This window comes from Motacilla alba, chromosome Z, assembly GCF_015832195.1.
Source record: "Motacilla alba alba isolate MOTALB_02 chromosome Z, Motacilla_alba_V1.0_pri, whole genome shotgun sequence".
Classification (NCBI taxonomy): domain Eukaryota; kingdom Metazoa; phylum Chordata; class Aves; order Passeriformes; family Motacillidae; genus Motacilla; species Motacilla alba.
Genome location: NC_052046.1, coordinates 74022055 through 74046677, shown reverse-complemented (window position 1 = coordinate 74046677; position 24623 = coordinate 74022055). Strand labels below are relative to the sequence as shown.

Here is a 24623-nt window from a genome sequence, read left to right as displayed (position 1 = left end):
GTATACATACAATATTTACAGATCTCTTTTCTATTTTTAGGTAAATTAGAATATATCTTCCTTTTTGAGAAGTAAAAACCTGTAATCTGTTTAAACACAGGAGGGAGTGCAATAGAAATTGCTCAGACACTTGCAAGGATCAGATGCTCTAATGCAGCTTCTGGAGCTGGATTTGGAGGGATAAAAGGAAAGTCCAGGTACAACTGCTGCTAAGCTCTGGAGCTTGCTGCTGTGTGTCTGTGCTGGATTTCACTCTCCCCGTGGCCAGGGCAGCTTCTCCAGCCCTGGCGGGTGATGGCCTGTGCTGCTGCCTGGCACAGGCACGGTGCTAAAACAGGAATTTCCTCACGTGTCCTGTGCCTCATCCAGTGTTCGGGGTGAAACTATCCCAGAGAGAATTTGGGTGGAAAAGGGATGGCAGCCTGCTGCTTTCCCTGAGGAGACTGGGAGGTGTATAATCAATACTTTACTTCCAGGGCCTGGAGGGGCTGCGGGAAAGATGGACACAGACAATTGCCAAGGGCTGCAGGGACAGCAGCCAGGGAATGGCTGCCAGTGCCAGAGGGCAGGGCTGGATGGCATCTTGGCAATGGGGAATTGTTCCCTGGCAGGGTGGGCAGGCCCTGGCACAGCTGGGGCTGCCCCTGGATCCCTGGCAGTGCCCAAGGCCAGGCTGGACACTGGGACAGTGGGAGCAGCCTGGGACAGTTGGAGGGTGTCCCTGCTGACACTGGGTGGGCTTTAAGGTCCCTTCCAGCCCAAACCAGCCTGTGATTATATGAATGTGAAGGTGGTCAAACCAACCAACCAAGCTATGACCTGAAAGCAACTGAATTTCAAAGGATTTGCTCTTCCTTGTGAGAAGAAGAGGAGGAAACAGTTTTTATTGCTTCCAGAAGCCATGGTGAACTCAGAGATTAAAATCTTTTCCATGCCTCCGGTCTGTGCAGGAGGGGTATCATTAAGTGATCAGACTGATGCCAGAATGTCCCTGGGCAGGCAGAAGCATGTTTTCTGCAGGGCGGAGGTGGGGGGAGAACTCACCGAGTCTTTGAGTGTGCTCAAAAACCCCTCTAGAGCAGGGAGCCCCAGCCCCAGGCAGGTCTCCAGTGATGACGATAATTTCAAGTGCCATCTTTGGTATCAGGGTTTTATGTCCTTAGTAAATGACAAGCAATTCAAATGTCAAGAATGCCTTATCACTGGGAAGGTTGTTTTTTTTTTTTTTTTTTCCTTGTCTCCTGGAATTTTACCAATCCAATGATCCAAGTTGTCTGAATCAATTGTGAGAATTTGGAGGTAATTTGTTCCAAAGAGACAAGGATCAGTGCGTTCCCTTGGCTCTTTATTAGCTGGAAAGGGTGGGGGAAAGAAAATGAGCATGTAGCTTAATAGGAAATCAAAACTGGTCTGTGAATGTGTGTCTGGACTGGCTTATTCATGACTGTGATACACTTGTAAAATATGCTGGTGGTGCTACACAGTCAAAAACACAGCTTGCCAATGCTGTCAAATTACTATTTATTTCCTCTTAATTCCACTGGGTGTGACATTTATACATCCAAATGTCCAAATACATCTATCATTTGGTTGGAGTTTTTGTTAGCCCTACTACAGATCTGAAAGGTTATTTAAGTTTTTGCATGTGGGAATGGCCAGCTGTGGAGATTTTAGAATTGAAAAGGGTATTTCTATACTTTGACCTGACTTGACTTCTCTTTAGAACAAATCTTTTGTGTTTTAAAGCAAGTCTCCTCTTTTTCTTTTCTTTTTTTTTTTCTTCCCTGGAATAAATGAAGCCATATATAATTTTACTCTTTTAAAACCTCCTAGTCTTCCTTTGGGGGAAAATACAGTACTTTAACCATTGAGTTTGTCAAAGGTAAGTGTTGGTATGTGGTGGGAATGATGTGATAGGCTTCTCTGACGATCTAAATGGGTGATAGCAGAGGGTATCAGGGAGCCCAGTGTGTTTAGATGTTGTGTTTGTGCTATTTTGAAAAAGAAATGATAGAGGCTAATTGGGCCTGCACAAACTGGAGGGTTGGTCCTCAGCTGAACCAGTCTGCACAAACACGGCCATTCATTGAAATGTTGTGGCAGCTGTGATGGGCATTGCCTGCTTCTCACTCACTGAGAGCTGGGCTGGAGGGAAAACCTCTTGTCTCGTGGCACAGCTTCCAAAGAACCCCTTTCAAACAACATAAATGATGATGAGATGCTCTCATAGAGAGTTCTGAACATGACAGACCAGCAAGGAACATCCTCACTCCTTAATTAATTAATTATCTCCCCTACTGATATCCCAGGAGCTGGAAGCAGCAGCTGTTTCCCTGGAAATGTTTATACCCAGGTCCTTGAGGAAATGTTGGCATTCCCTCCCACACCAGTGAGGATTACACGAGTTAGTATCACTCTCCTCAAGGTCTTTTTCATTCAGATTAAGGAAGTGTTGGACAGCCCTCCTGCAGCTGCTGGTGAAGCAGGAAGAGATAAGGCAGCTACAGTGCCAAAGGTGGTTTTACTTCTGAGGTCTCTGAAGCTTGAGCTTGGCTGATGCTCCATCAGAGGAGCCAAAGGGAAGGGTGCCCTGTGAGGAGACAGGTCATGCTTGAGTCCCTGTGCTACATGAGACAGGGAACAGCTCATGGAATTTAGGCAAAACCCCTGGACATGGATGATATCCTGATTGACTGAAAAATACATGTGTGCCTTTGGCCATGCGAGCCCCTCAGGCTGGAAATGGAGTCAAAAAATTTACCACGGAGTACAGGTTAGCTGTGGGACACGGGTCATGCTGCAGCCAGGGAGCATTTTCCTATTCCTCCACACCTTTTCCTTATGGCCCAGAGGTGTCATGAAAAGAGGTGCTATTTATAAAACAGCCAGGTCAACAATTCAGGCATCATGCTCAAAACCTATTTTTCAGTGTGGATCTGCCATGCCTGGCATGCTGATTACACTGCAGTACAGGAGCTAAGGGAAAACTGCTTCTGCAGGCAGCCAAGTGCCAACAAACACATGTGAAGCTTTGTGATGGATGCTGGGAGCATTCCCCAATGTGTCTGGAATGAGTAATAATGCATAGGTAAAACAAGAGAAAAGGGAGGGAAAAGAAACCTGGCTGGAAAACTTTTCTTTGCTGGGAATGTTTGGACTAGATAATGTAAAGTTGCTGCCTGAGAGGCAGGTTTACATCACACTTTCCTGGCTTCTGGTGGGTTTCACCACGTTCAGCATTTTAAATCATTAGGAAGGTGGTGGTTTTGTTTTCTTTTCTCTAGAAGATGATAATCAAAGGGAGAAGGGGGGAAGGAATCAATCATGATGAGCCTTTCTAGGCATTAGAGAGTGGGCTCTGCCCCAGATGCCAGTGGGACAGAACTGGAGACAAACTGGAATAGTAAAAGCCGCAGAGCACTAACAGAGCATTTATTCGTCCATCACAGTGCAGCTTCACCTCTTGGTGACACTGTATTTCCACTGCTCACTGCTGCGGTTACGGAGGTAGAAAAGGCATTCGCAGAACAGGGACATTGTTCCAAGAACAGGAAATCTTCCTGTCATCCTTGGACTCCACTTTGTCTTTCCTCCTCCACCAGCCACGTCTGCCCAGCTGCTTATCAGTCCCTCCAGAACATCAGACCTTCACCGTGATCCCATCTCTTACTCATGCTTTACTCATTTCCCAACATGGCAATTACTGCTGTTCCATTCAGCCTTCCTAAAGCCCTGCTTTGAACTTGAGGCCATTTAAAGTGCAGATGTGGATGGAAATTAATGTAGTATTAATCCATACCAAGTACATGCAAGGGTATTAAATACTTTGTGTGTTCCAAGAGCAACACGTTGTGTTTCAGATGTTTGGGCATCAACAACATCCATGATGCTGTTTAGGAAAAAAGGATGAAAGTCTCAGTGTGGAAATACTTTTCCACAGTAGCAGGCACAACTACAGCTTCAGTCACATTTAATCACTGTTCCTTTTGCACAGGGAAAGGAGTACAGACATGCTGTGGGTGCAAACTCTTTTGAATGACAAAAAAAAACACCCAAGAAAGCAAAATGGCTTTAAGATTCTAACCTTGGAAACCAGTATTTACTCTGTATCTTACTAAAATACATGAGGTATCAATCTCTTCAAAGCTAAAAAACTTGAAAACCAAAGACTTACTCCTGAGGCAAACACCTGCCTGAAGCAGCAATTCCAGCACAACTGCAGTTTGCCAGTTTAAAGATCTTGTTTCCAGACGTTTTGTTGCGCAGCCATGCAGCTAGCACCTAATGAACAGGCTGAAAATGTCATTTAGGGGGAAAATAAAAAAAAAAATCCCAACTAAGAAGCATCCATCACCTGCATTTAGGCCAAAAGGATGAGCTGCTATATAACAAATAAAGTCTGAAGAACAAATAACAGCCAGGAAGAGGCCTGTCTGAGCTTCTTGGGTGATACAACCTTAACAGAGAAGGTTTTTGCAACACAGTTCCTCCATATCAGTAGTTTTCAGACACTCAGAGCAAAAAAATTCATTGGGTTCTTTCACTGGTATTCCTACTTGCAGCTAAACCCCAGGGATTATTAAGAATTCATCTGGTAATTAGAACATCTTGTATGACTAGGAACTGTGTGAATATCATAAAAATGCCATTGTTCATTAAAATAAATAATAACCAGAATATATGTGCTCAACATAAAAAGGAACCAGATGATTCTCTGCATATTTTGAACATGTATACACCTGACAGTCAGAACCCAAGACTTTTTAGGAATCTCCCTTCCCCTTGTGGAGGAACAGCTCCTTTGAAATCCAAACCTGAGTTCCTTTGATGCCCTGTTCGGAGCAGCATCCAGGTTTAAAGTTACAGAGCAGATTTTGCACTCCCCACATCCCCTGCCCAGTCCCAGGCTTCTGTGTGTGCACAGCATGGTTCCAGTCCTACAGCTCTGCACTGCCAGGAGTATTTATTTGGCCCAAATTGGAGAAATCTTTTTTTTTTCCCTAAGACCAGGATACAAAAGTCTGGATTGCTGCTTCTGATGCTTTAGATTCGCAGGTACACATGAGACAACACAAAGGTCATAACTCAAAGTTGCTTTTTTTTTTCTAGTTGCAAGATAATTTGGATTGATGAAAATAAGGTTTTCAAACAAGAATGACAACTGTTAACATACCTTAAAGTGTGTTTTACTTTTTAGCTTTGTTCCTTCTGATCACAAGCCTTTCCAGAACAACAAATACTGCAAACAGACAACTCTCCCAAATGCAGCCAGTATGAAGTCACACAGGTGTCTGATATAACACACCTATCAGGCATTATTGAAGAAGTCACTATGTTACTGGAAGTGTGCAAAATTAAGAAATAACGGGAGGTATCATTAAAAGTAATCTAATCTTTACTACTGGTGAGTGTAATTTAGTTGCTTCAACCTTTATACTATGACATGCAACTTCCTTATCTGCAGCTAACTGTTCATTCTGATAACTTAGAAATCTTTCCATGCATGCAACAGCAGCAGCAGAGCCTTTTTAATCCTTTTCTCAACATTTTGGAACCTCTAAAAATGAATACGTGTGTTTTTTTACAGAGAACAATCCAGGTGTCTCAGATCCCCCATCTCTGCCTTCTCAGCAGCTAATCAGACATCACTACATCACAATTATGGTCCCTGCCTTTATTTCACACCTTTTCTTAACAACAGAAATATTGAGAGATTGAGAAATTACAAGTTTAGAAACAAAACAGCTGAGTGTAACTTAGGTAAGAGGTCATATTTTTAGGATGAGAGTGGAGCCATCACTTACAAATCATAAGGAATTGTTTAGGCAGCAAGAACTAAAAATACTTTGATAAATATCCCCTAGAGTCAAAACACTCTTTATTCTTCAAAGGGTGGTCTTATTGCTGTGGCTGATTTACCATTTTACCGTTTCATTCAACAGGTCTACTGGACAAGAAATTTTAAAGAATTAGAAACAGCAAGCCTTTTCAACTGCATGGTGTTTAAAAAAAAACAAACAAAAAGAGCTCCCCTGAAGCTCAGACACACACCTGACACCCTTCCACGAGTTACAGCAGGAGTGTCAGTGCTGAGCTGGCATTAACAAGCACATCTCATCTGGGTTATGATCACTAATGCTGGTACATCTGCAGGGGTGTCCACCGGGAGACAGGTTATCCATCGCGTGAGAGGAGACTTGCTGAGGCTTCCCATCCTTTCTTGACACAGGATCTGCTGTTGGGTACTCAGGGACACTCTCCAGCTGCTACTGCATGAACAGGATGCTGAAGGCCATCACCACACAGCACACGGCCACATAGGGGCTCTTCCGCTCACCTGGCAGGAGGGGAGAGAGCCCAGAACAAACAGAAGTTCAGGCAGGGTTAAACAGACCCACCAGCTCCTAGCCTAGTGTAACTCTGCCACGGCACGTGCGAGCTGGTATTCAACATTTCTAGCTGGAGAAAGGCAGGCAGAAGTACAGCTGTGTATTCACAAAGAACATGCACAGGCAGTGGGTAAACTTGGATGTAGGACACATTGTTTTGATACATAAAAACAGAGTTGGGACTCTTTGCCTTAAGAGAGGGACTTGTAAACATGGCAGGGAGTGACAGGACTAGAGGGAATGGCCTCAGGCTGAAGGAGGGCAGGGCTGGATGGGATCTTGGCAATGGGGAATTGTTCCCTGGCAGGGTGGGCAGGCCCTGAGAGCAGCTGGGGCTGCCCCTGGATCCCTGGCAGTGCCCAAGGCCAGGCTGGACACGGGGGCTGGGAGCAGCCTGGGACAGTGGAAGGTGTCCCTGCCATGGCAGGGGTGACACTGGCTGATTCTGGGTATCTGTGAAAGGCCCATGTAAGGGCTTCCATCTCAAACCACCTTTTCTGAGGTGCAGTTTTATGCTGCTGCTACCTCCAAGTGCCAAAGTCAGGGGGCAGGCAGTATAAAGTTGCCCAGGACACCCCATTTTTGCTGGTTCTGCCCCTCTATGGCTGCTCAGGAGCTGTTCTGTGTCAGCTGAGGTGCAGCTGGTGCTGTCTGGTCCTGGTACCTGCCACCTGCAGTGTGAATCTTCTGTGCAGGGTGTCATGCAGCAGCCAGAGCTGTGAGCTCACAGCTGCCCAGACAGAGCCAGATGCCTTTTTTCGCTTTGCTAAAAAGACACAGCACTGTATGCATGTGGAGAGGGTCTGGTCCACAGATTTCCATGATAAAAATGGTCAGCAGATCACAGAAGCTGCACAGACAACTCTATTTTCTGACTCTTTCAAACTGGTGTCATAGTTTCCCAGGGCAAACTGTGGAAGAGAGTTAAGTTTACTCCATTAATAGACTTTTATCTGGTGGCCAAAGCAATCCTGAGAGATCTTTTCCCAGCCATTTGGTCCAGGACAGAATGTTACAGAAGTCTGTTTTTCACCAAGAAAAAAAAGATTCTCAGGTGGGAAACTGTAACACAACTAGGGGAACATCAGTAATGTTATCAGACTGGTACCTACTTACACAGAGCATTTTGTCCATTAATTACCAAGATGTTTTTACACTTAAACTTTATGCTTCATGGTTCCACTGAATTCTGCCTGGAGAGACCTCCAGCCTACAGAACTGCCAGGGAGCGTTAATACTGAAGTGTGTCTTTCAAGTGAGAAGATCCCTGTTTTTACACACCCAGGAGTATAAAGACAGAGCTGGGGGCTGTTTGCTTTAAGCAAAGTTCAATTTCCCTTTGCTGTGGGAGGTCTTCTGTCTTTACAAACCACCTTATCAGAAACACAGTTTTCAGAGAAACATTAAAGGAAAAAACCACCAAGGCTCCCAAGTCTAGCATGGTGCACTTTTTATGAAAAAAAGTCTTCTCTTTTACCAGCAGAACCCTTAAACACAGAGAGAACAAACTTTCCACAGTAAAAGAAAAATAAAATACTTGCAGTGACACCTCCCATACACAGGATTGACGTCCCAGTGACATTACAAGATTCTGTCATGATCTGGCATATATTTAATTAAACTTCAAATAACTGAACGAATTAATGTCTGCAGTTTCACATCTGTTTAAAATAAATTTTGAGGAAGTCCAACTCCTACGGTTCAGGGTATTACAATTTTCATATGGGTTATGCTTTTCTGCTCTTAATTTTCTTAAAAGAGAAATCACCATGTGGCAGGATTAAACATTATTTTGCACAACTTTGTAAATATGTAACCACTTGCTGGTGATTAAGATCTTATGTACATGTGAAAAGGTTGTTTAAACATACCAGGGATGTGAAATGTAAAGGAAGCCCATAGACATTTTCATTTTTAAAACCTACACTTTCTACTTGGCTTTGTGATTAACACACATAAAAGGATAGGAATCTTCTCCAAAGCTCATTTCCACTTCTTAATCTAAAAGGAAGTCAAAGTGGTCCACTCTAGATGCAAGTTGCAAAAGAAACAGCTAATTGAAAAAAAATATCCTTGCACTTAATTAACTACAAAGAAGATGGCAAGGTAAGGTGAGGTGCTCTCTTCAGCTTTGAACAAACCCTTATGCTGAATTTTTACATTTTACATTTGTTTTCACTGGTATAGCCTGAAATTCATTTCTGACAGCTGCCACCTTCCCAGCATCTTTCAATTACAGCACTAAAATTGGTTCTGCTATGTCTATTATCTAAATAGGACAATATCTGCAATCATTTTAACAACCGGTCTTCACCAAAACCCTGCTTTTTGTGTCAATGCTTTTTTGACATCCCGTAAAATGTTCTGCCTGGGAATGCAGAAAGGGAATCATAAAGGCTTTCTTTAGGTTCAGTGACAAGTAGGAAGATCTAGAATTACAAGTTCAAAGTTTCTGCTCTGAATTAACAATGCAATTTGAACACTGATGATGGGTTAGTAGTTGTTTTTTTTTTCCTTAAACTGTGGCTATACCTTAATGTTAAGACTAAACTTCTGTTGCATATTCCAATTTCCTTCTCAAAATAAATTCAGGATAAGGATTAAAATAAATATAAAACCAATGTTATGGGAAAATGTCAAGAATCAGATAGAGCTGATCAGCCTGTGTGCAGATGTCACTTGACACGAACAGCTTTGTGTAATTCAAAAGTGCACAGAAGCTGAGCAAAGAAGGGAAAGGAAAAAAACCACATTTATGCTTTAACGGAACCTTAATGCATTATGAACTCCGTGTTGTTTTATTGCTATAAGGTAAATATCTGGCTTTTTTTCAACAGTCCATTGCAATTTCAAACAGACTGCAGTTTATAAGAAACCACTGATTTCTTTGCCTGTTAGAAATGCAAACTTGGTTGTTTCACGTGGCAAGAAATGCAAAAGACTTTTGAAATTGTAACACTAAATACATGAACTGACATGAGAAGATGCAGGATTTCCATGATGCTAATCTAAGAAAGCAATATCCTGCCCCCTTATTTCATGGAGGTTAAAACCTGCATTTTTGAAGACAAAGGATGTGTATGGTTTTCATTGCTACATGGCAACATAATCCTAATAAATTATGGTAGAAATAGGACTGATCTTAAAGATTTTGAAGGAAAAAAATAAAAAACCAATTACCAATCCTGGCGCATTTCCAGAATATCCCCAACAGTCTGTAAAGAAAAAAAAAATCATCAGGCTCTTGGTTTAATACATCCAAGTCAAATGATTTTCTGTATGTTAAAGTAATCTGAACGGACAGTAATTTGTCAACTGGATTCCCTTCTGAACACCAGAAAACAGCAGATACCTGCACATAAGGGTACAGAATATGAATTACAGAAGTGACAACGCGCTAAGTCTAGCAGGGGTCTTTTTGCATGCAAAGATACATTTAACTCATTCTGTGTTCCAGATCTAAAGATTTCATCAGAACCCCATATTTATCTACAGTACCCCAGAGAGAAAATTTTGTGAAGAAAAACATCTTCCCAATTCTTCTGTTTTTTTCTTACTCCTTTAACAACATTTACGTTGCTCATGTCTCTCCTGTGCTGCGTGCCCAGGACTTTACCTCTCACAAGTGAAACACCAACAGAGAAAAGCAGATTTCAATGCAGGGAACACCCAAAGGGATGTCACAAACCTACAGTTTCTCTGTGTAACTAAAATAATCTCATACTGACAGCTCCAGAGGAGAGGGGACTGCTTTAGGATCTGAGGAAGATAAGGGGAACAATACTGAGGTGTCCTGTGTAAGCAGACACATTTCAGCCCTTCAAAGCTTGTCTGCAGGAAGGTTTCCTTCACAGTATGGCACAGAACATTGTGGGGAAGCACTCTGGAGAACTGCCATCAAATAAATACAACCCCACAAATAATGTTCTGAACTCACACCCACAAAGGTTTGATTGTTTGTCTCTGCCCTTTTTTGGGCTCTGAGAGTTTCTGACTTCTAACATGTTTAAATGCAGACAGGCAGGCTTGGGCCACTTGCTCCTACATGCTCGAGCAGCCAACATAGCTTTTACTTCTCTGCTACTTCCATTTTATGTCCTCCTTTATGGTCGTGGTTTACTTCAGCATCTCTCTGTCCATTTAGCAGCCTCCTCTATTTCTGAGACAAAGATTCAGTGCTGGGCAGGTGAAGACCAAGGGCGGCAGCAAGTGACTGAGGTGTTCAAATTCAAAGTGAAATTGACTTACGTGCCCCTTGCTGACCAGTTCATCATGAAGAGCATTTATTTCCATTTTCAAAAACAGGCATTTTCATCTGTGCTTTAGATTTTAGCTTTACCTCAAGCAAAATATATATACACACATACATATTTGGGGTTGACTGTATTTCTGTACAACCGAAGCTCTTTTTTTTCCTGCTTTTGTGCAGCTCCACAAGCAGAAGTAATGATCCCTGCATATAGACCACCACACTTTTCCAGGCTAAGAGGTCATACAATAAAGTAACCTGGAGACATTTAAGCACTTTTTGAAGATGCGTGCAGGTAGAAAGGCATTCATGTGTAAATCTGAAGTGCTCCACTGATAGCACCTCAGGTTCTCAAAACTGTTGTTCACTCTCTGTAAAATTACAATTTACAGATTGCATGCTGCAAAACCAACAGGAAAACTTCCACAGCCCTGCTTCTCATATTGCCATCTCTCAAAAGCTTGCCCAGGAGCTCAAAGAAATAAAACACTACCATTCTGTTTATATACTTTTGAAGAATCTTGCATGGGAAAAAGAATATTAACCCCTTCAGGCAGCCTGGAAGTCTACTGAATTTGCCTCACCATCTCAGCAAGGGTATTTTTTTGTCTTCTCGGGGATTTCTTGACTAACGTGAAGCCACTACTGCACACCGCCCTACAAAGCCCCCCTGGTGAAAACAGAAATTTCCCTACCTGACTTTCCCTACCTACTTTTATACCTGCCAGGTATAAAACAGAGGATGGGTTTCACCAGCTGCCCTTAACAACTGTAATTAACAGTTTATGAACCTGAAGCCACTGACACGAGGACTGATCAGCCTTCCCACGATGACACCAGAACATCTTAAGAGGCTTTTGTGCTACTGGAACAGCTCATTACCTCTGTCCACACAACCTGATGCTGAGCAGAAGCAGACTGAATTCTGGACCTTCTGATAATGTATCCTCTGGAAGAACTGGGGAGCTCCCACTGCAGGAAAAGCCTGTGCAAACCTCCTGCTCCCCTGGTTTTTCCATTAGTGCTCATCCCAGGTACACAAGAACCTCTTGAAGTCAAAACCTGCTTATTACAGAAGTGATGCAGCCTTGAATAACTCTGCTCCACAACAATTCCTCCTGCAGCAACTCCTTGGTGTAACTGCACTATTCCTCCTCCACCCTTTGTGTTCTGCTCCATCCTTGTTTGGATGCAGGTGAAGGTGTGGATCTGGCTGGGATCCCTGCTCTTTCTTGCAGCCATAGCCCAAAAGTGCACAAACTGCTGCAGATTCCTGGCTCTCAGTGCTAAATGCTAAAAGCACTCATTGTGAAAAGTGGATGTGGTTACCTGGAGGACAGAAAACCCAAATAAATGAAACCTCTTAAGCTGAGGAGGAGTTGGTGAAGCCTTAGACAACAACTGCTATGGCTGGGTGTGCTGCAAAGAGCCATGTGTTCACCAGGAGAAGCCCAGTGCCACTGCAGGAGGGAGTGTGAGACATCCCCACTGCAATGCTGATGGAAAATCAAAGGGGATCTCTGCTGCACATGAGCTAACACATCTTTCTGGTTAGCAGGGAGGAGAGAATTACATTGTGGTGTACATTCTCCTCTAGTTAGCATGAAACAGTAAATCTCCACTTGCTTTCCCAGCCTTTAACACTATTGCTCAGGATCCAGCACATGGAAACATTCAGGGAAAATGAAGGTTTAAGGTTCTGGTTGGCTTGGTAGGAAAAGACACACTTTGGCAGAAATGAGGGGGAGGAAAAACAGGGTTATAAGGATGGATGACATCACTGTGCAACTGTGTCTCTCAACCAACAGAAATATGTTTCTTCACTTATTATCTACAGACCTAAATCCTCAGCAAAGTTACCACTCACTCAGAAATACAGTGCATAACTATCAACATTCCTCCTCTCCATCGTATTTTATTGCTACCTTTTTATGGCTTTTATTTGGAGCAGGAATGATGAGTTAAGAGCATCTCTGTGGCAAACTGAAGTATCACTAGAATTTGTTTTATCCCACATGTCCAGACATTTCCACTGGAGCATGGAGTACGTTAGAAGAGAGGGAAAGGGGTTTAGCACCATATGAGCTCCATGTAAACATCTACCATACAGGAAACAACTTTCATTGCTTCCAGGCCAAGGTTTTATTCTCCAGTACAAAGTAGTCTACAAATATATATTATAAAACAAAATGGGTATGTCCTACATCTACATAAATACAAACCTACACATCAAACGCCCAACTCCTCCACAGTGTCAGCACCCCTTGGAAATGTTTTATGAAGAGAGTTCTATTGTACTCCAGACAGATTTGCCTCAAGAATAAACAGAGTAGCTCCAGATTAAAGGAAATACTCCTTGCCAAGAACAGCACTAAAATTTTAATCAGTAAAATAAACATTCTTACTTCTTACTGTGTGTACCTCATTGACTATTGTGTTATCTTCCACCAGCAGACACCCAAACTCCCCTCATCCCCCCACTCCCTGTCCTTCATGAAGTCATCCTTTCTTCCATCTTTACTTCCATCCAAAGAAACCTCTCATGTCAGTGACAATTTCATGGCCTCATATAAAAGGAAACAACTGTTTTCATATTAGAATTCCAAATAAAGAAAAAAAAAAGCTGGCGTAATTTGGATATCTTACACTGCTAAAATTAAAAAAAAAAAAACCTGGATAATAAACCAGCAACCCCAGAGGTTAATTACAACGAAGGTTTTTGGAAGACAAACACTCGAGGTTCTTGGTCACAACACTTATTTAAAACTGGACACTTCTGAACTTAAATGCCAAAGCGATGGAGGACACTTAGGGAAGAAGAAAATTTTATTTAACAGGAAATGATGTAATGGCAAAAGTGGAGAAGTCAAACACTCAGCATCCAAAAGCCTGTCTGTTTTTCCACCCAGAATTACCTCCTGCTTCTACAAATATCATCTCCTTTGCACTAACCTGAGGTGGCAGCATTGCTGAAGTTCTGTGGACAGCCCCAGACGTTTCTGTGTCACAACTGCCCAATGGTTACTTGAAACCCACCACACGTAAATCACAGTTCTGCTGATCACAGCTAGCATCCATATGATTAAAACCCAAAAAGTTAGGTTTGTAGAAGTTTTCAAAAACTCCCTCACCTTAGAGGATACAAAACCATGATTTGAATAGACCACACAAGAGGGTCGCATTGCTTATTTTATAAAATATTTTTAGTTGTCTTTTGGTTACAGATTATTGCTAAAGTTGTGTTTCAAACTTCTATCTGCAAAACACCTATCTTGAAAACAAGCAAAAAGCCAGTTTCTGCTGTTTTCTTACCCACCCTAGGAATCAAAAATAAATCACTGCAACAACAGCCACATGTAGAAGAATGTTTTATTTCTGTCTCTCATCTCTGTATCTCTAATAAGCATCTAACAACAAAACTACAAATCTAGAAGATTAATAATGCAGTATTAGCAAGGTTAGCGAGCTAATAAATTCTTTCAATAAAATTGCAACTAAGTGCTTGCCAATACCTTATTGCACTCTATTGTGAGGTAGAAAATTAAGATTTTTATCTTTAAAGAGAGAAAATGTTCAAAGCAGGATCTGCATTATCACAGACCTCATCAGGAGATGCTGAAAGGCTGCAGTTGAACCCACACAGCTTGTGGATGTTTGAAATGATCAGGCCACATACCCGGATTTATTTTTGTCCAGTAAGCTGGGAGCCAAGGATCTGATGTAGGCACAGGTACATATGAGCAGCAGGATCACAGTCAGCAGACTCTGGAAGTTGAAGATGGCAGACTATGGAAGAGAATCAGGAAAACAAAAGAATTACATCTCTGCAGTGCAGAACTCCTCTCGAAGTGAAAGTTCTGGAAAAAATGGGTGACCCCTTAAACAACACCAAAAATGAAACCTACAATGAGCCAGAAAACCTTTCCATCCATGGAATATAGTGGTGGTAGTGAAAGTAGAGGTGATGACTGACTGGCAAGGAAACCAGCAGTAGCCAAGACAAAAAAGAACTCAGAATGTACAGCAGGTTTGTTAAAATACCACTTTTTAAAGGCTGCAGGTCAAATTTAACAGATTTGTAGAAAATATACAGTTAAGCCCACCTGAACTATGATAACTGATTTCTTTTATTTTCAAATAACGTTCTGATTGCAAATTAAAAACATCATTATTATAAATACACTCTCAGAAGTGCTAGTTACGTGGTAAATCCTGAAGAAATTGATGAAATTATTTAACTGATTAATCTCTTAGGATTGAGAAGTAAAGTTCTGTTGTTGACAGCAAACACTGATCAGCCTAGTGGCAGTAAGAAGAGACAATTCTTGAGAACCTGCTGCAATATCTGGCAATTTGCTGAAGCGTGAAGTACCAGGAAAACGCAGAAAGTGCAACCCATAAACCTTTCTTTTTAACCTTTCTTTCTTTTTTACTTTTAAGGTTTTGGGGTTTCTCTTAAGTGTCTCAACTGACATTGTGGTCAATGTAACAGCACCAGGTGGTGTAAGAGGCAACTGCTTATTTCAAAAAGCTTTATTTTACCTTCACTCTGCTACGCTCGTTTGCAAATCTGATTTAGTGTGAGCTAAAAAAAAAAAAAGTCAAGGCAAATGCAATAAATTCACTCTTTGTTCTGGAATTCTGATGAACTTCTGTCTCCTGTGTTCATACTGCTCAACCCAGCTGGCCGAGTAGTGGTATTTAATTAAAGGTAAACATTTAGCACTTAGGAAAGGATAATACATTGGCATTTCCTTCTCCAAGCATATTTTAGGGCACATCAGAGCCTTCATTTCCACACAGCCTGAGGCACATCACTGCTGATGAGCACATGCTTTCTTCCTATGTCACAAAATCATAATGTTTTGAATCTCTGATGTCAAATCTATCTAGCTAATGAGAATTATAAAGGAAAACCATGCTATTCTAGTTCAGTATGGCACTGGCAGGAAATTAGGAGAGAAAAATTAGAAGTTCTAGTAGAGGGACAGCCATTGGAACACACACAAGTGTTCCAATACTGAGATCAAAAACCTGGTGATCAAAACCCACCAAAACCAACAACAGCGAAACAGAACAAAAAACTTCATCTTATTCAGAAGTCTCCATGGATCATATGAACTCCAGGCTGAATACATGCTTTAGGCAGGGTTAGCCATCTAAAGCAGTTTCAGCATTTTAACTTAATGGGGTTCAACAGGCCACTCTGTTAAGAAGCATCATCAGAGATGCTCTGACTCTGCACCCTGTATAGGAGAGATTTCAGCATCCCTGAAACCCACCCTTTCTGTGATGAGGGGGCAGAGATCCCACACCCAAAGCCTGCCCTCCTGTCCCAACCATGAGGCTGCTTGGTATCCTCTCGTATCACAGCCTTTCCTAAATCATATTTAATTCAGCATTTCAGCCCAACCAGGCACCTCTTCTGCCCCATCGTGTCATAAATAATGGACAGGCACTTCACAAAGGACAACACACGCTGCCATCCCCAGCCTCTGGAGCCTTTGTGCTCAGCAGAAGTTTCTGCCAGCTCCAGAAACCAGGGAAGTCTCAATTCCCCCTGGCTCCTGCGGGTCTAGGAACGCGGCGGGGCCGGATCCAGGAGCGGCTGCTCTCAGCACAGCCAGATACTGCCTATCAACTGATTAACTCGATCAGTCCTGCGGGACAGACAGACAGCTGCCCCGACAGCTCACAGCCCTGCGTTCCCATGAATTCCTGCAGCTGCTTCCCGAGGCGGCACCGGGCGCTCCGGCACTGCAAAATGGCAGAAGGGCACACTTGCTTCCTCTTAAGCAGGGGCTGTAAATGTATACTCATGAAATGTGCTATCATCAGCCAACTGGGGCAGTATATAATCGCATATAATTGTTCTTTGTTGGGGTCTTCACGTGTTTCCTCAGATATGCGTGGCTGTAATCCCATCTGCCCTTCCACAGAAACGTGCCCTGAATGACACGTTTATCTGCACAGCCGCTTTGAAAGGGCAGATGTGAGTGTTCCAAAATTTGCTTATGATTTCTGGAAATGAGAATTTATTCCTGAATTAGACGGCTTCACTCTTCACATCTGAAGTAATTCTCATGGCCCAGCTGAATTCACAGAGAGCACCAACCTACATCTGGCTGCTCCAACTGTTGTAATTAAAAGCTGCTGCAAGAGTTATACATTGCTGAGAAACCTTTTAAAAAATTGCATTTACATACCAAGCTACTTGGACAACGCAGATGTGTTGCTGTTCATTTGTTTAGACTGGGTTGCTCTGATGAAAATGTATTAATTGCAATTTTTGACCTGTGTTGACTGGCTTATGGTAAATCCTGTGAGCCTCACTCCCACTACAAAGAGATCTCAGCACATGGAGAAACTGGCGCTCTCTCTTAGACTGTGTCCCCATGAGGGTGAAATGACAACTAACTTCCTAAGACTCATGCTGCAATGCCAGAAAGAACCAGCACTGGCATTTTATTCTGCTTTTAGACAGTGCAAGCTTTAATTCCACAGGCTGAAATTTTCTACATCTGCATTTGGTGCATTTCTGACACAGTGGGAAAATCTCAGTTGCTCCATTCTGTCTCATTCCCCCTGTGCCCCCTCCTGTGTGGAGCACCACATCACCTGCAGCACCAATGAGTTACTGTATTCACCTGAACTTGCACGAGACAAATTTTTTCCAATGTCTTTGGAAATTCAAGACTATGGACTTCAGCTTTGAGAGCTACATGCCCAAAGGCTGTTTTAAATCCTTTCCAAAACCAGGCCTTTAAAAAAAGCCTCAATATTATTTCCTGATCATAACATATCTCAGTAAAAACTCCATATAATAAACCATAAAGAATTAGTACTCCTGAAAGTTTTATTGTGTTGGGATTAACAGCAGTGGCTTGTATTAAAATAAATACTCATGGGAATATACAGTAGTTGGAAATCAAGTGGTACAGCTAGAGTTGTCTGAATGTACTCTCATCTGAGTACAAACTGAGGTTTAATGTACTTTAGTAAGTGTTGATTGAAAGTTAGAAGTTACCTGTGTGGATCTGACAGGGAATCATGACAATTGCACAGCTCCTGCCAACCTCATCACAGACAAAGCTGTCCCTCAGCATTAGATTTACTACATTTGGGCAGAAGAAGAGGATAAAAAGCAGCAGCTCAGAGTTGTGGTTACCAACAGTTCTTGCACTTTGCAGGAGAATTCAATTCAATATGCAGAAATAACCATAAGGAATGCACTAATTCTAAGCACTTTCTTGCACTGACAACACCCACAGACAAGACATTGTAATTTATCCATCTCTGCAGTCTTCACTCACTCCATCAGCCTCAATATTCTCTGCTTCAGACATGGTTTTTGCTCCCTGTCCTGCAGGCAGCACCACACTCAAAAACTACCCACTGATGCAAGCCCTGGGTAGCACAGTAATAAATCACACCCTAGGTTTTGATGAAACTGTCTGTGGAACAGGTCATGAAGGACCTGCTGATTTTCCCCTTGTCTCACAGACTTTTGTTTAAAATAAACCACCCAGTCTCATGGTTCCAGGGGAAATGAAACATGCAGGAGAAGAACACAAACCCTGTGCTGTTGCCCTTTTGGGTTGGTAGAAAGCCTAACACAAAAGCTCTCTGAGTTTATCTCAGCAGACTTAGCACTGAAACCAAAGCTTAACCTTCCCTAGACCTAAAGTATTTACAAAATGATTATTTTATCTCTGATTGCAGCGTGACCATGATGATTTCATCCATCTGTGCTATAAAAGCAGAGGCCATTGTAGTGCCAGCAAGTTGCAAAACTTTGCCCCGTGGTTACAATTATAACAACCAATTTATGTGGGCAAACACAGATAAATAACTGGAATATTTTACAGTATAATCTCTGTGTAATACGCTTCAGAATATTCAGTCTTTCTAGAATGGTTTTATTTTTTTTCCTCCCCAGTATAATAAAATTGATGAATAATTATATTTTCTGTAGTCAAATACGGATACCAAATCATCCATCTTCCTTTCTCATACTGGGATATGAGCAAGAGCATACATACTGCAGTTAAACTTTAGTTAAGGAAGAGCTGATAAAAATTTCATCACAGAAAAGTTAAATCAAGCCATGAAATTTTAACGAAGAGGTCCTTACAAAACTGAAAGAGAAAATGCTTATTATCTAGGGGTTCCATTAGGCCCTACAATTCTTATTTTGTCAGTAAAATAAAATCTTTCAAAATATAATAATGAGAAAAATAATAGGATATAAATCATGTCCTACTACTCCCAACCTGAAAGCCAAAGCAACTGCTAAAAACTAATTTAAAATGCATCTAATTGTATTATTTTACAATATATTTAAAAAATAATTATTTTTCCCACTGCTGCCAAACGCAATCTGATCCAAACAAATGGAAAACAAGCATTTGTAAAAGAGGCATGCTAATTAGCATCATAAAAAAATTACAAAAAGTGCAAATTAGTCAAGTTTGAAGCAATTGTTGGCAAAAGTACGCAACAAAACTAAGCAAGGGGTGTTAGTAAGTATCCAAATACCAGCCAGATGCAGTTGCTCCAGCATAAATATGGCTTTTTACTTTGGATTTACAGCATGTTCTCCTCAGTATTTTGTTTATAAAGAATTTAAGTACTATATTTAATGTTCATTCAGATTTCTATTTGAAAGATGTATTTTTTGCACTCATGGAACGTTAGCTAAGGCTTGATTAGAGAAATAGGGAATTTTTTTCCCAGTAATTTCCTGGAGAAGCACATTGTCAAGTTTAAATGGCAAGTGCAACTAACAGGTTTGCTTCCCAGTCAACTGAAGACTAATACATCTAATTAAAACATAACCCATCTCCTCAAACAATTAAACACTTAATTAAACATATGGACACAGCTGCCCTCCCCTATAAAAAGCTCATTTGACTTTAGCACATTTAGGATTTTTACTGTAATTTAAATCCACAGGCCAGCAGTGAAAAGACACCTCAAGACAACGATGCTGAAATTTCACACTTGCTTGAATTCCTCCCCCTTTGCCCCAATATCTAGTTTGAAAACTGAACTTTTGCTGCAAGCAGCCAGCAGATGCAGCATTTCACCAAAGTATCTTACTATGAAAAACAAAGTGACTATTAAATTCTTTTACTGGGGTCACTGTAGCACAAAGGAGTGTATGCCCACGTATTTACTAAACAATCAAAGAATAATGGTGGATATGTCAGTAAAATCTTACAATTCCTTTTCCCCCAGGTCTTCTCAGTACATTATACAGTCTTAAATTTTACAGAGATATTTTTCCTCTGCTGTCTTACCCCAATAAATAAAAGCAATATTTGAAATAACCCCTTTTTTTTTAAAGTACCTCTCCCATCTGAAGTTGCATATCACACTGTTTAGTTCACCACAAATTTAGTACTGAAATGGAAAAAAAGAGTAAAACCTTTGTGTGTGAATGGAAGAGGTAAGAGCCATACTAAAGTACACTTTGAATCAGGTGACATCCTTACTGTAATAAAAGCAGCATGCAAAAATAAAGAGTTTGGAACAGAAATGCTACAGGAATGTGAACACGGCCATGGGAACAAGTCTAACTTCTCAAAAAGGAAGATATATTGTAATTTACCTAACAGTAGAAAAGAGAACTGTAAATATTTTATGTATACTATTTACCAATTTTTTTCCTGTTCATTCATAGTCAAACCATCTCTTTCAAACACGAAGAACAAATACCAGGCAAAAATATACTTAGTTAAGAAACAGTGACAAGTTCTGCTAAGCCTGTCACGTCCCTTGGCCCAGGTCCACAGCACCTCTGCAGGTCTCTTATTTGGCACAGGTTCAGGTGCATGGTTTGAGTATTTAGCATCTGGAAGACAGGTAATATTTTTCACAGCTGTTCCCACCTTGTTTCCACAGTCACCAGGCTGAAAATCACAATCTTTTGTTGAGTTTGAACGCCTGGCTCTGTGCATTAGCAGGAAAACATATTCAGTGCTACAGCTGCTACAATGAATGTGTGTGGTGTCTAACGCCACAGGCAACCAAAAAATGTAATTGTGACGTTCACTTTTTTATGCCACTCAGCAAAGAAATGGTTTCTCACAACCAGTGTCATTCTGCGTAAATCTGTTGAAGTAGTCTCACTGCATACTACTCTTCCAAAAAGAGACAATCTTACCTTGACAGAGTAATTTCCTCAGTTGAATAATCACAGAAATAAAACACTGACAATGTATTTTCACACTGCCCTCTAAGATGACAGAGTATCTACACTAAATGCTTCAGGTGCAATAAATTCACAATACAAAGACACTTTAAGACTACAATATGACCTACAAGACATTTTCAAACCTATCTACCTTTAGGTCATGATAAAAAACAAAGCTGCGAGCAAATCTGAATGAGGATTGATTCATTCTTGTAATTCGGAATAAGACAAACCAAAAGTCTTTGTACTTGAAGACTCCTGAAAGCTCTTTTCTCAGAGCAGTGTCTTGGGTTCTGCTGTGTTTATATCCGACAGCTTGGTTTGAAATAATATTTACTAATGAATGTTTTTACAATTGGCTCTATGAGCAACTCCCCTTCCTTCTATAAACACCACACTAAGAGAGCAACAAAGACTGTGACAGAAATGTTTGTCCTCGTGGAAAGTTCCCAAATCAATTTTTGTGCAGTAATGTGGGGCCGGGATCAGCCCCAAACAGAGGGTGACAGGGAAGAAGCCATTTTTGTCAAGTTTTCTGCACTTCTTTTAAATTTTCTCCATCACCAAATTCTGTCTGAGTGAAACTTCACATTTCTGCTATGAAGGAAAGTGAAGACCACCCTCAGGAGGTGAGGAGCTCCTCATTAACTTTAATGTTACCTTTGGCTTCTTCCCTCCTTCCATTCATGCACGTGGCAAACTTTTCAAGCCCACCAGGAAAACTTCCACTGAGCTTTCAGATGTAAAATCCTGAAAGCTGGCAGGACAAACTGACTTGTGGAAATCAGCAAACAATATACATTCTGCTCCTAAATAAACGAGGGAGCCGTGCATCCCTGTTGCATCCTTTCCATTCCCAGCAAGTCTGGAATCCACTGAGAAGCTTCTACTGGCTTCCATGGCTGCTTGAAGCGAAAATAGTGAGGGTTTTGCTCTAAGTCACAATGGTGAGTTCTCACTGGCAGGGAAGAGGAAAAAAAAATATCCCACAATTTCTGCTTTCACATAAAAAAAAAGACAGGTAAAAGTCAGCTTACATATAAATAAATAAAAATAAATAAATAAATAAATAAATAAATAAATAAGAAATTATTTTTTTTTCTGTTCTCATCTGTTTAGCCAGGTAAGGAAGCCTGGAAAACAACGGGATGAGAAGTTTCTAAGGGATAAAGTTCTTTGGAAATCATGCTTCAGAACAGTACAGAATGCAGAATATTCAGAGTGCTGCTAGCTAGCCAGAACTGCAGCTCTTACTCTTTGGACAAGGAGAATAAATTGGAGATGTAGCTCTAATCTCTTCCATTCCATGACACACAGACAGCAGCTCTTTCCTCTCTCACACTGAAATGTGAGCTCAAAAATTATCCTTTTTTTTTTTCCTCTAAAGTGCCCTGACACCAGAGGTGGCATCATGGAGGACCCAAAGTCCTGGGGGGCTGCTGCTCTCTTGAAGAAACTCAAACATCACAGTAAGGCTGAAAGAAACTTATTTTCACCTCATTTTCAACATTAAATCACAAGCAAACCATCCTTACAAGAGTTTCTTGCTTCAGGGTCCCAGAGTAAGGACCAGGGGCAAGTGGAGAAGATATTCCTACCAGAATCTCATACATTTGCCATCATCTTCTTAGATTTGTTTTTAAGTTACTGTTATGTATTTCTTACATATCACTAGGAAAATACATAAAATATAATTACATAGTAATATAATATTAAATAATTTGTGGTATCTAACCATTACACTGAGCAACACCAATGTCCCACCAAGTTCCCTCACCTTTTTCTATCACCTCAAACCCTTTTAAGTGCAATAAAGAGCAGTGAGGTGCTGCTGTAATTCTCCATATTCACCTTTCCACGGCACTGATTAGAGGTCTCTTGCTTTCTGCACGTGTGCTTTAGATCTCCTGAGATAATTTATGCTTCTCATCATAAAAAAATCTCCTTTTTTTTTCTGCTTGGAGCCCCAGACTGGAGCAGGTTCATCGGAAAGATCTGCCAAGGAATGCTCAGGTGAGCAACTCCCAGCGATTTCCTGCTGGTGACAAGATCTGTGGCCTTTTCTGAACTGAGCCGTAAGGAGCTTCAGGTGATATTGATATTTTCTGTGAACACACAGGAAACACAGCAATATTCCATTAAACTGCACGGCAACCCTGCAATGATGGATGAACTACCCATGCTCATGGAAGGGGAGCCAGGTGATACTTAAACGTCCCTTTCAGCCCAAACCACGTTTGGATTATTGGGAAAAGCTAAAAAATCCCTTCTTAAAACAAACTCCGTGCTGAACTTATGGACAAACACGTTCTTTGCACAGGAAAAACTCATGTTAATTCCGTTATTCCTCTGGTTTTCCTTTTAAATATAAGTTCATGTGTCTGCCCTGCTCATATAAACGCTGTTAATGTATAAATATTTAATGTACAAACTGCGACTAAGGAAAAGTATTTCACTGCTCAGCTTTAACTGCGACAGAAAAGCAAAATCTTTCTTTATGTTACCTGCACAGAGACTGGAAAAATGGGGAGAAAGGAAAAAAAAACAAACCACCAACCAATTTGCCTCTAAGTCTACATAAAGAATGTATGTACTTATATATTATATATATATTTATACATACACACACATATATATATATCTATATCTTTATATAAAACCACTCTCTTTATGTGTGTGATTTATACAAAAAGCTATATTTTCAATATATAATACATAATTATTAAAATATTCAATTACACATTTGCATACACCCATAAATATATGTATAAGTACCTTTATATCTACACATATTAGTAATATATGTATTTATATATGCAATTATATATGTAATGCATATATATGTAAATATATATGGAATTATAAACACATAATAAACTCATATATAGGCACAGATATTCTATTACAAACGTATTAACCTGTCTTCTAGGCGTTTACAAAACTATAAATAAACTTAAAAACACGTGTTTATAATGTAAGTTATATGACATAAACTTCCATATTCTTAAAAATTACGCATCTTGTGAACGTATGACTTTCTAAAAATACAGAAAAAAAAGGAAATACATGTACACAGATATATAATTTTATATATGTACATATATATATAGAATTATAGACATACACACACATATAAGTTTATATATACATATATGTATACATACATATACATACCCATATGTGTATATATGTATTTGTACATATATAATATATATATATATATATATTATATATATAGTTTTAGATATAATCCTGAGTTTTCACGAGTACATGGACCCGGGCCTCTGATGACACCCAAGAAAAGCAGCCAATGACGCGGCTCAGCGCACTGCACCATGATCATCACGCCACACAACGCATCATGACGTCACTCAGCATAAAAATGACGTCATTAACACAAAAATGACGTCAGGAAGCCGTGAGAGACACGCACAGCACCTGACCGACCTCGCAGCGGCCGCTGATGCCCTGCACAGACACAAACCGGTTTTTTTTTTTCTGTCACCAAAGCCAAATGCAAACCCGCCCCGCGCTACTCCCAGCAAAGCCTTGAGGCGGCTCCGCTCCCGCGGGCCGCCGGCTTACACGGTTAGCAACCTCTGTGAGCGCCGCCCAGGCCGGGAGGCGCGGCTGGGCACCGTGCAGGGCCGCGGAGAGGCAGGGGAGCGGGGAGGGCCCGGCGCCGGGCCGCGCTTACCATCGCGCCGCGCTCCGCCACATCACCTTCCGGCCGCCGCCACGGGCGGAAGCGCGCACCGCGCGCCCTCAGCGCGCGGGGGCGCGGGCA

At 41.2% G+C, this 24623-nt stretch overlaps 1 protein-coding gene across 1 annotated transcript; it reads right to left on the bottom strand.

Annotated features, from left to right (window-relative positions):
• Nucleotides 1–5172: 5172 nt before the first annotated feature.
• TMEM167A (transmembrane protein 167A) lies at nt 5173–24611 on the bottom strand. The gene is made up of 4 exons (XM_038123678.1): nt 24534–24611; nt 14315–14424; nt 9570–9604; nt 5173–6337 (listed from the first exon to the last, which is right to left on the bottom strand). Exons 1-4 carry the CDS (start codon nt 24534–24536, stop codon nt 6267–6269), a joined length of 219 nt encoding a protein of 72 aa, XP_037979606.1. The 5' UTR covers nt 24537–24611; the 3' UTR covers nt 5173–6266.
• Nucleotides 24612–24623: the final 12 nt, after the last annotated feature.

Excerpts from the sequence above, each read along its gene's own strand:
- TMEM167A (XM_038123678.1), bottom strand. Across the intron at positions 9,605-14,314 it reads CTGGACAAAAATAAATCCGG|ACTGTTGGGGATATTCTGGA; the intron begins GTATGTGGCCTG and ends TTTTCTTTACAG. Across the intron at positions 6,338-9,569 it reads CTGGAAATGCGCCAGGATTG|GTGAGCGGAAGAGCCCCTAT; the intron begins GTAATTGGTTTT and ends CCCTCCTGCCAG.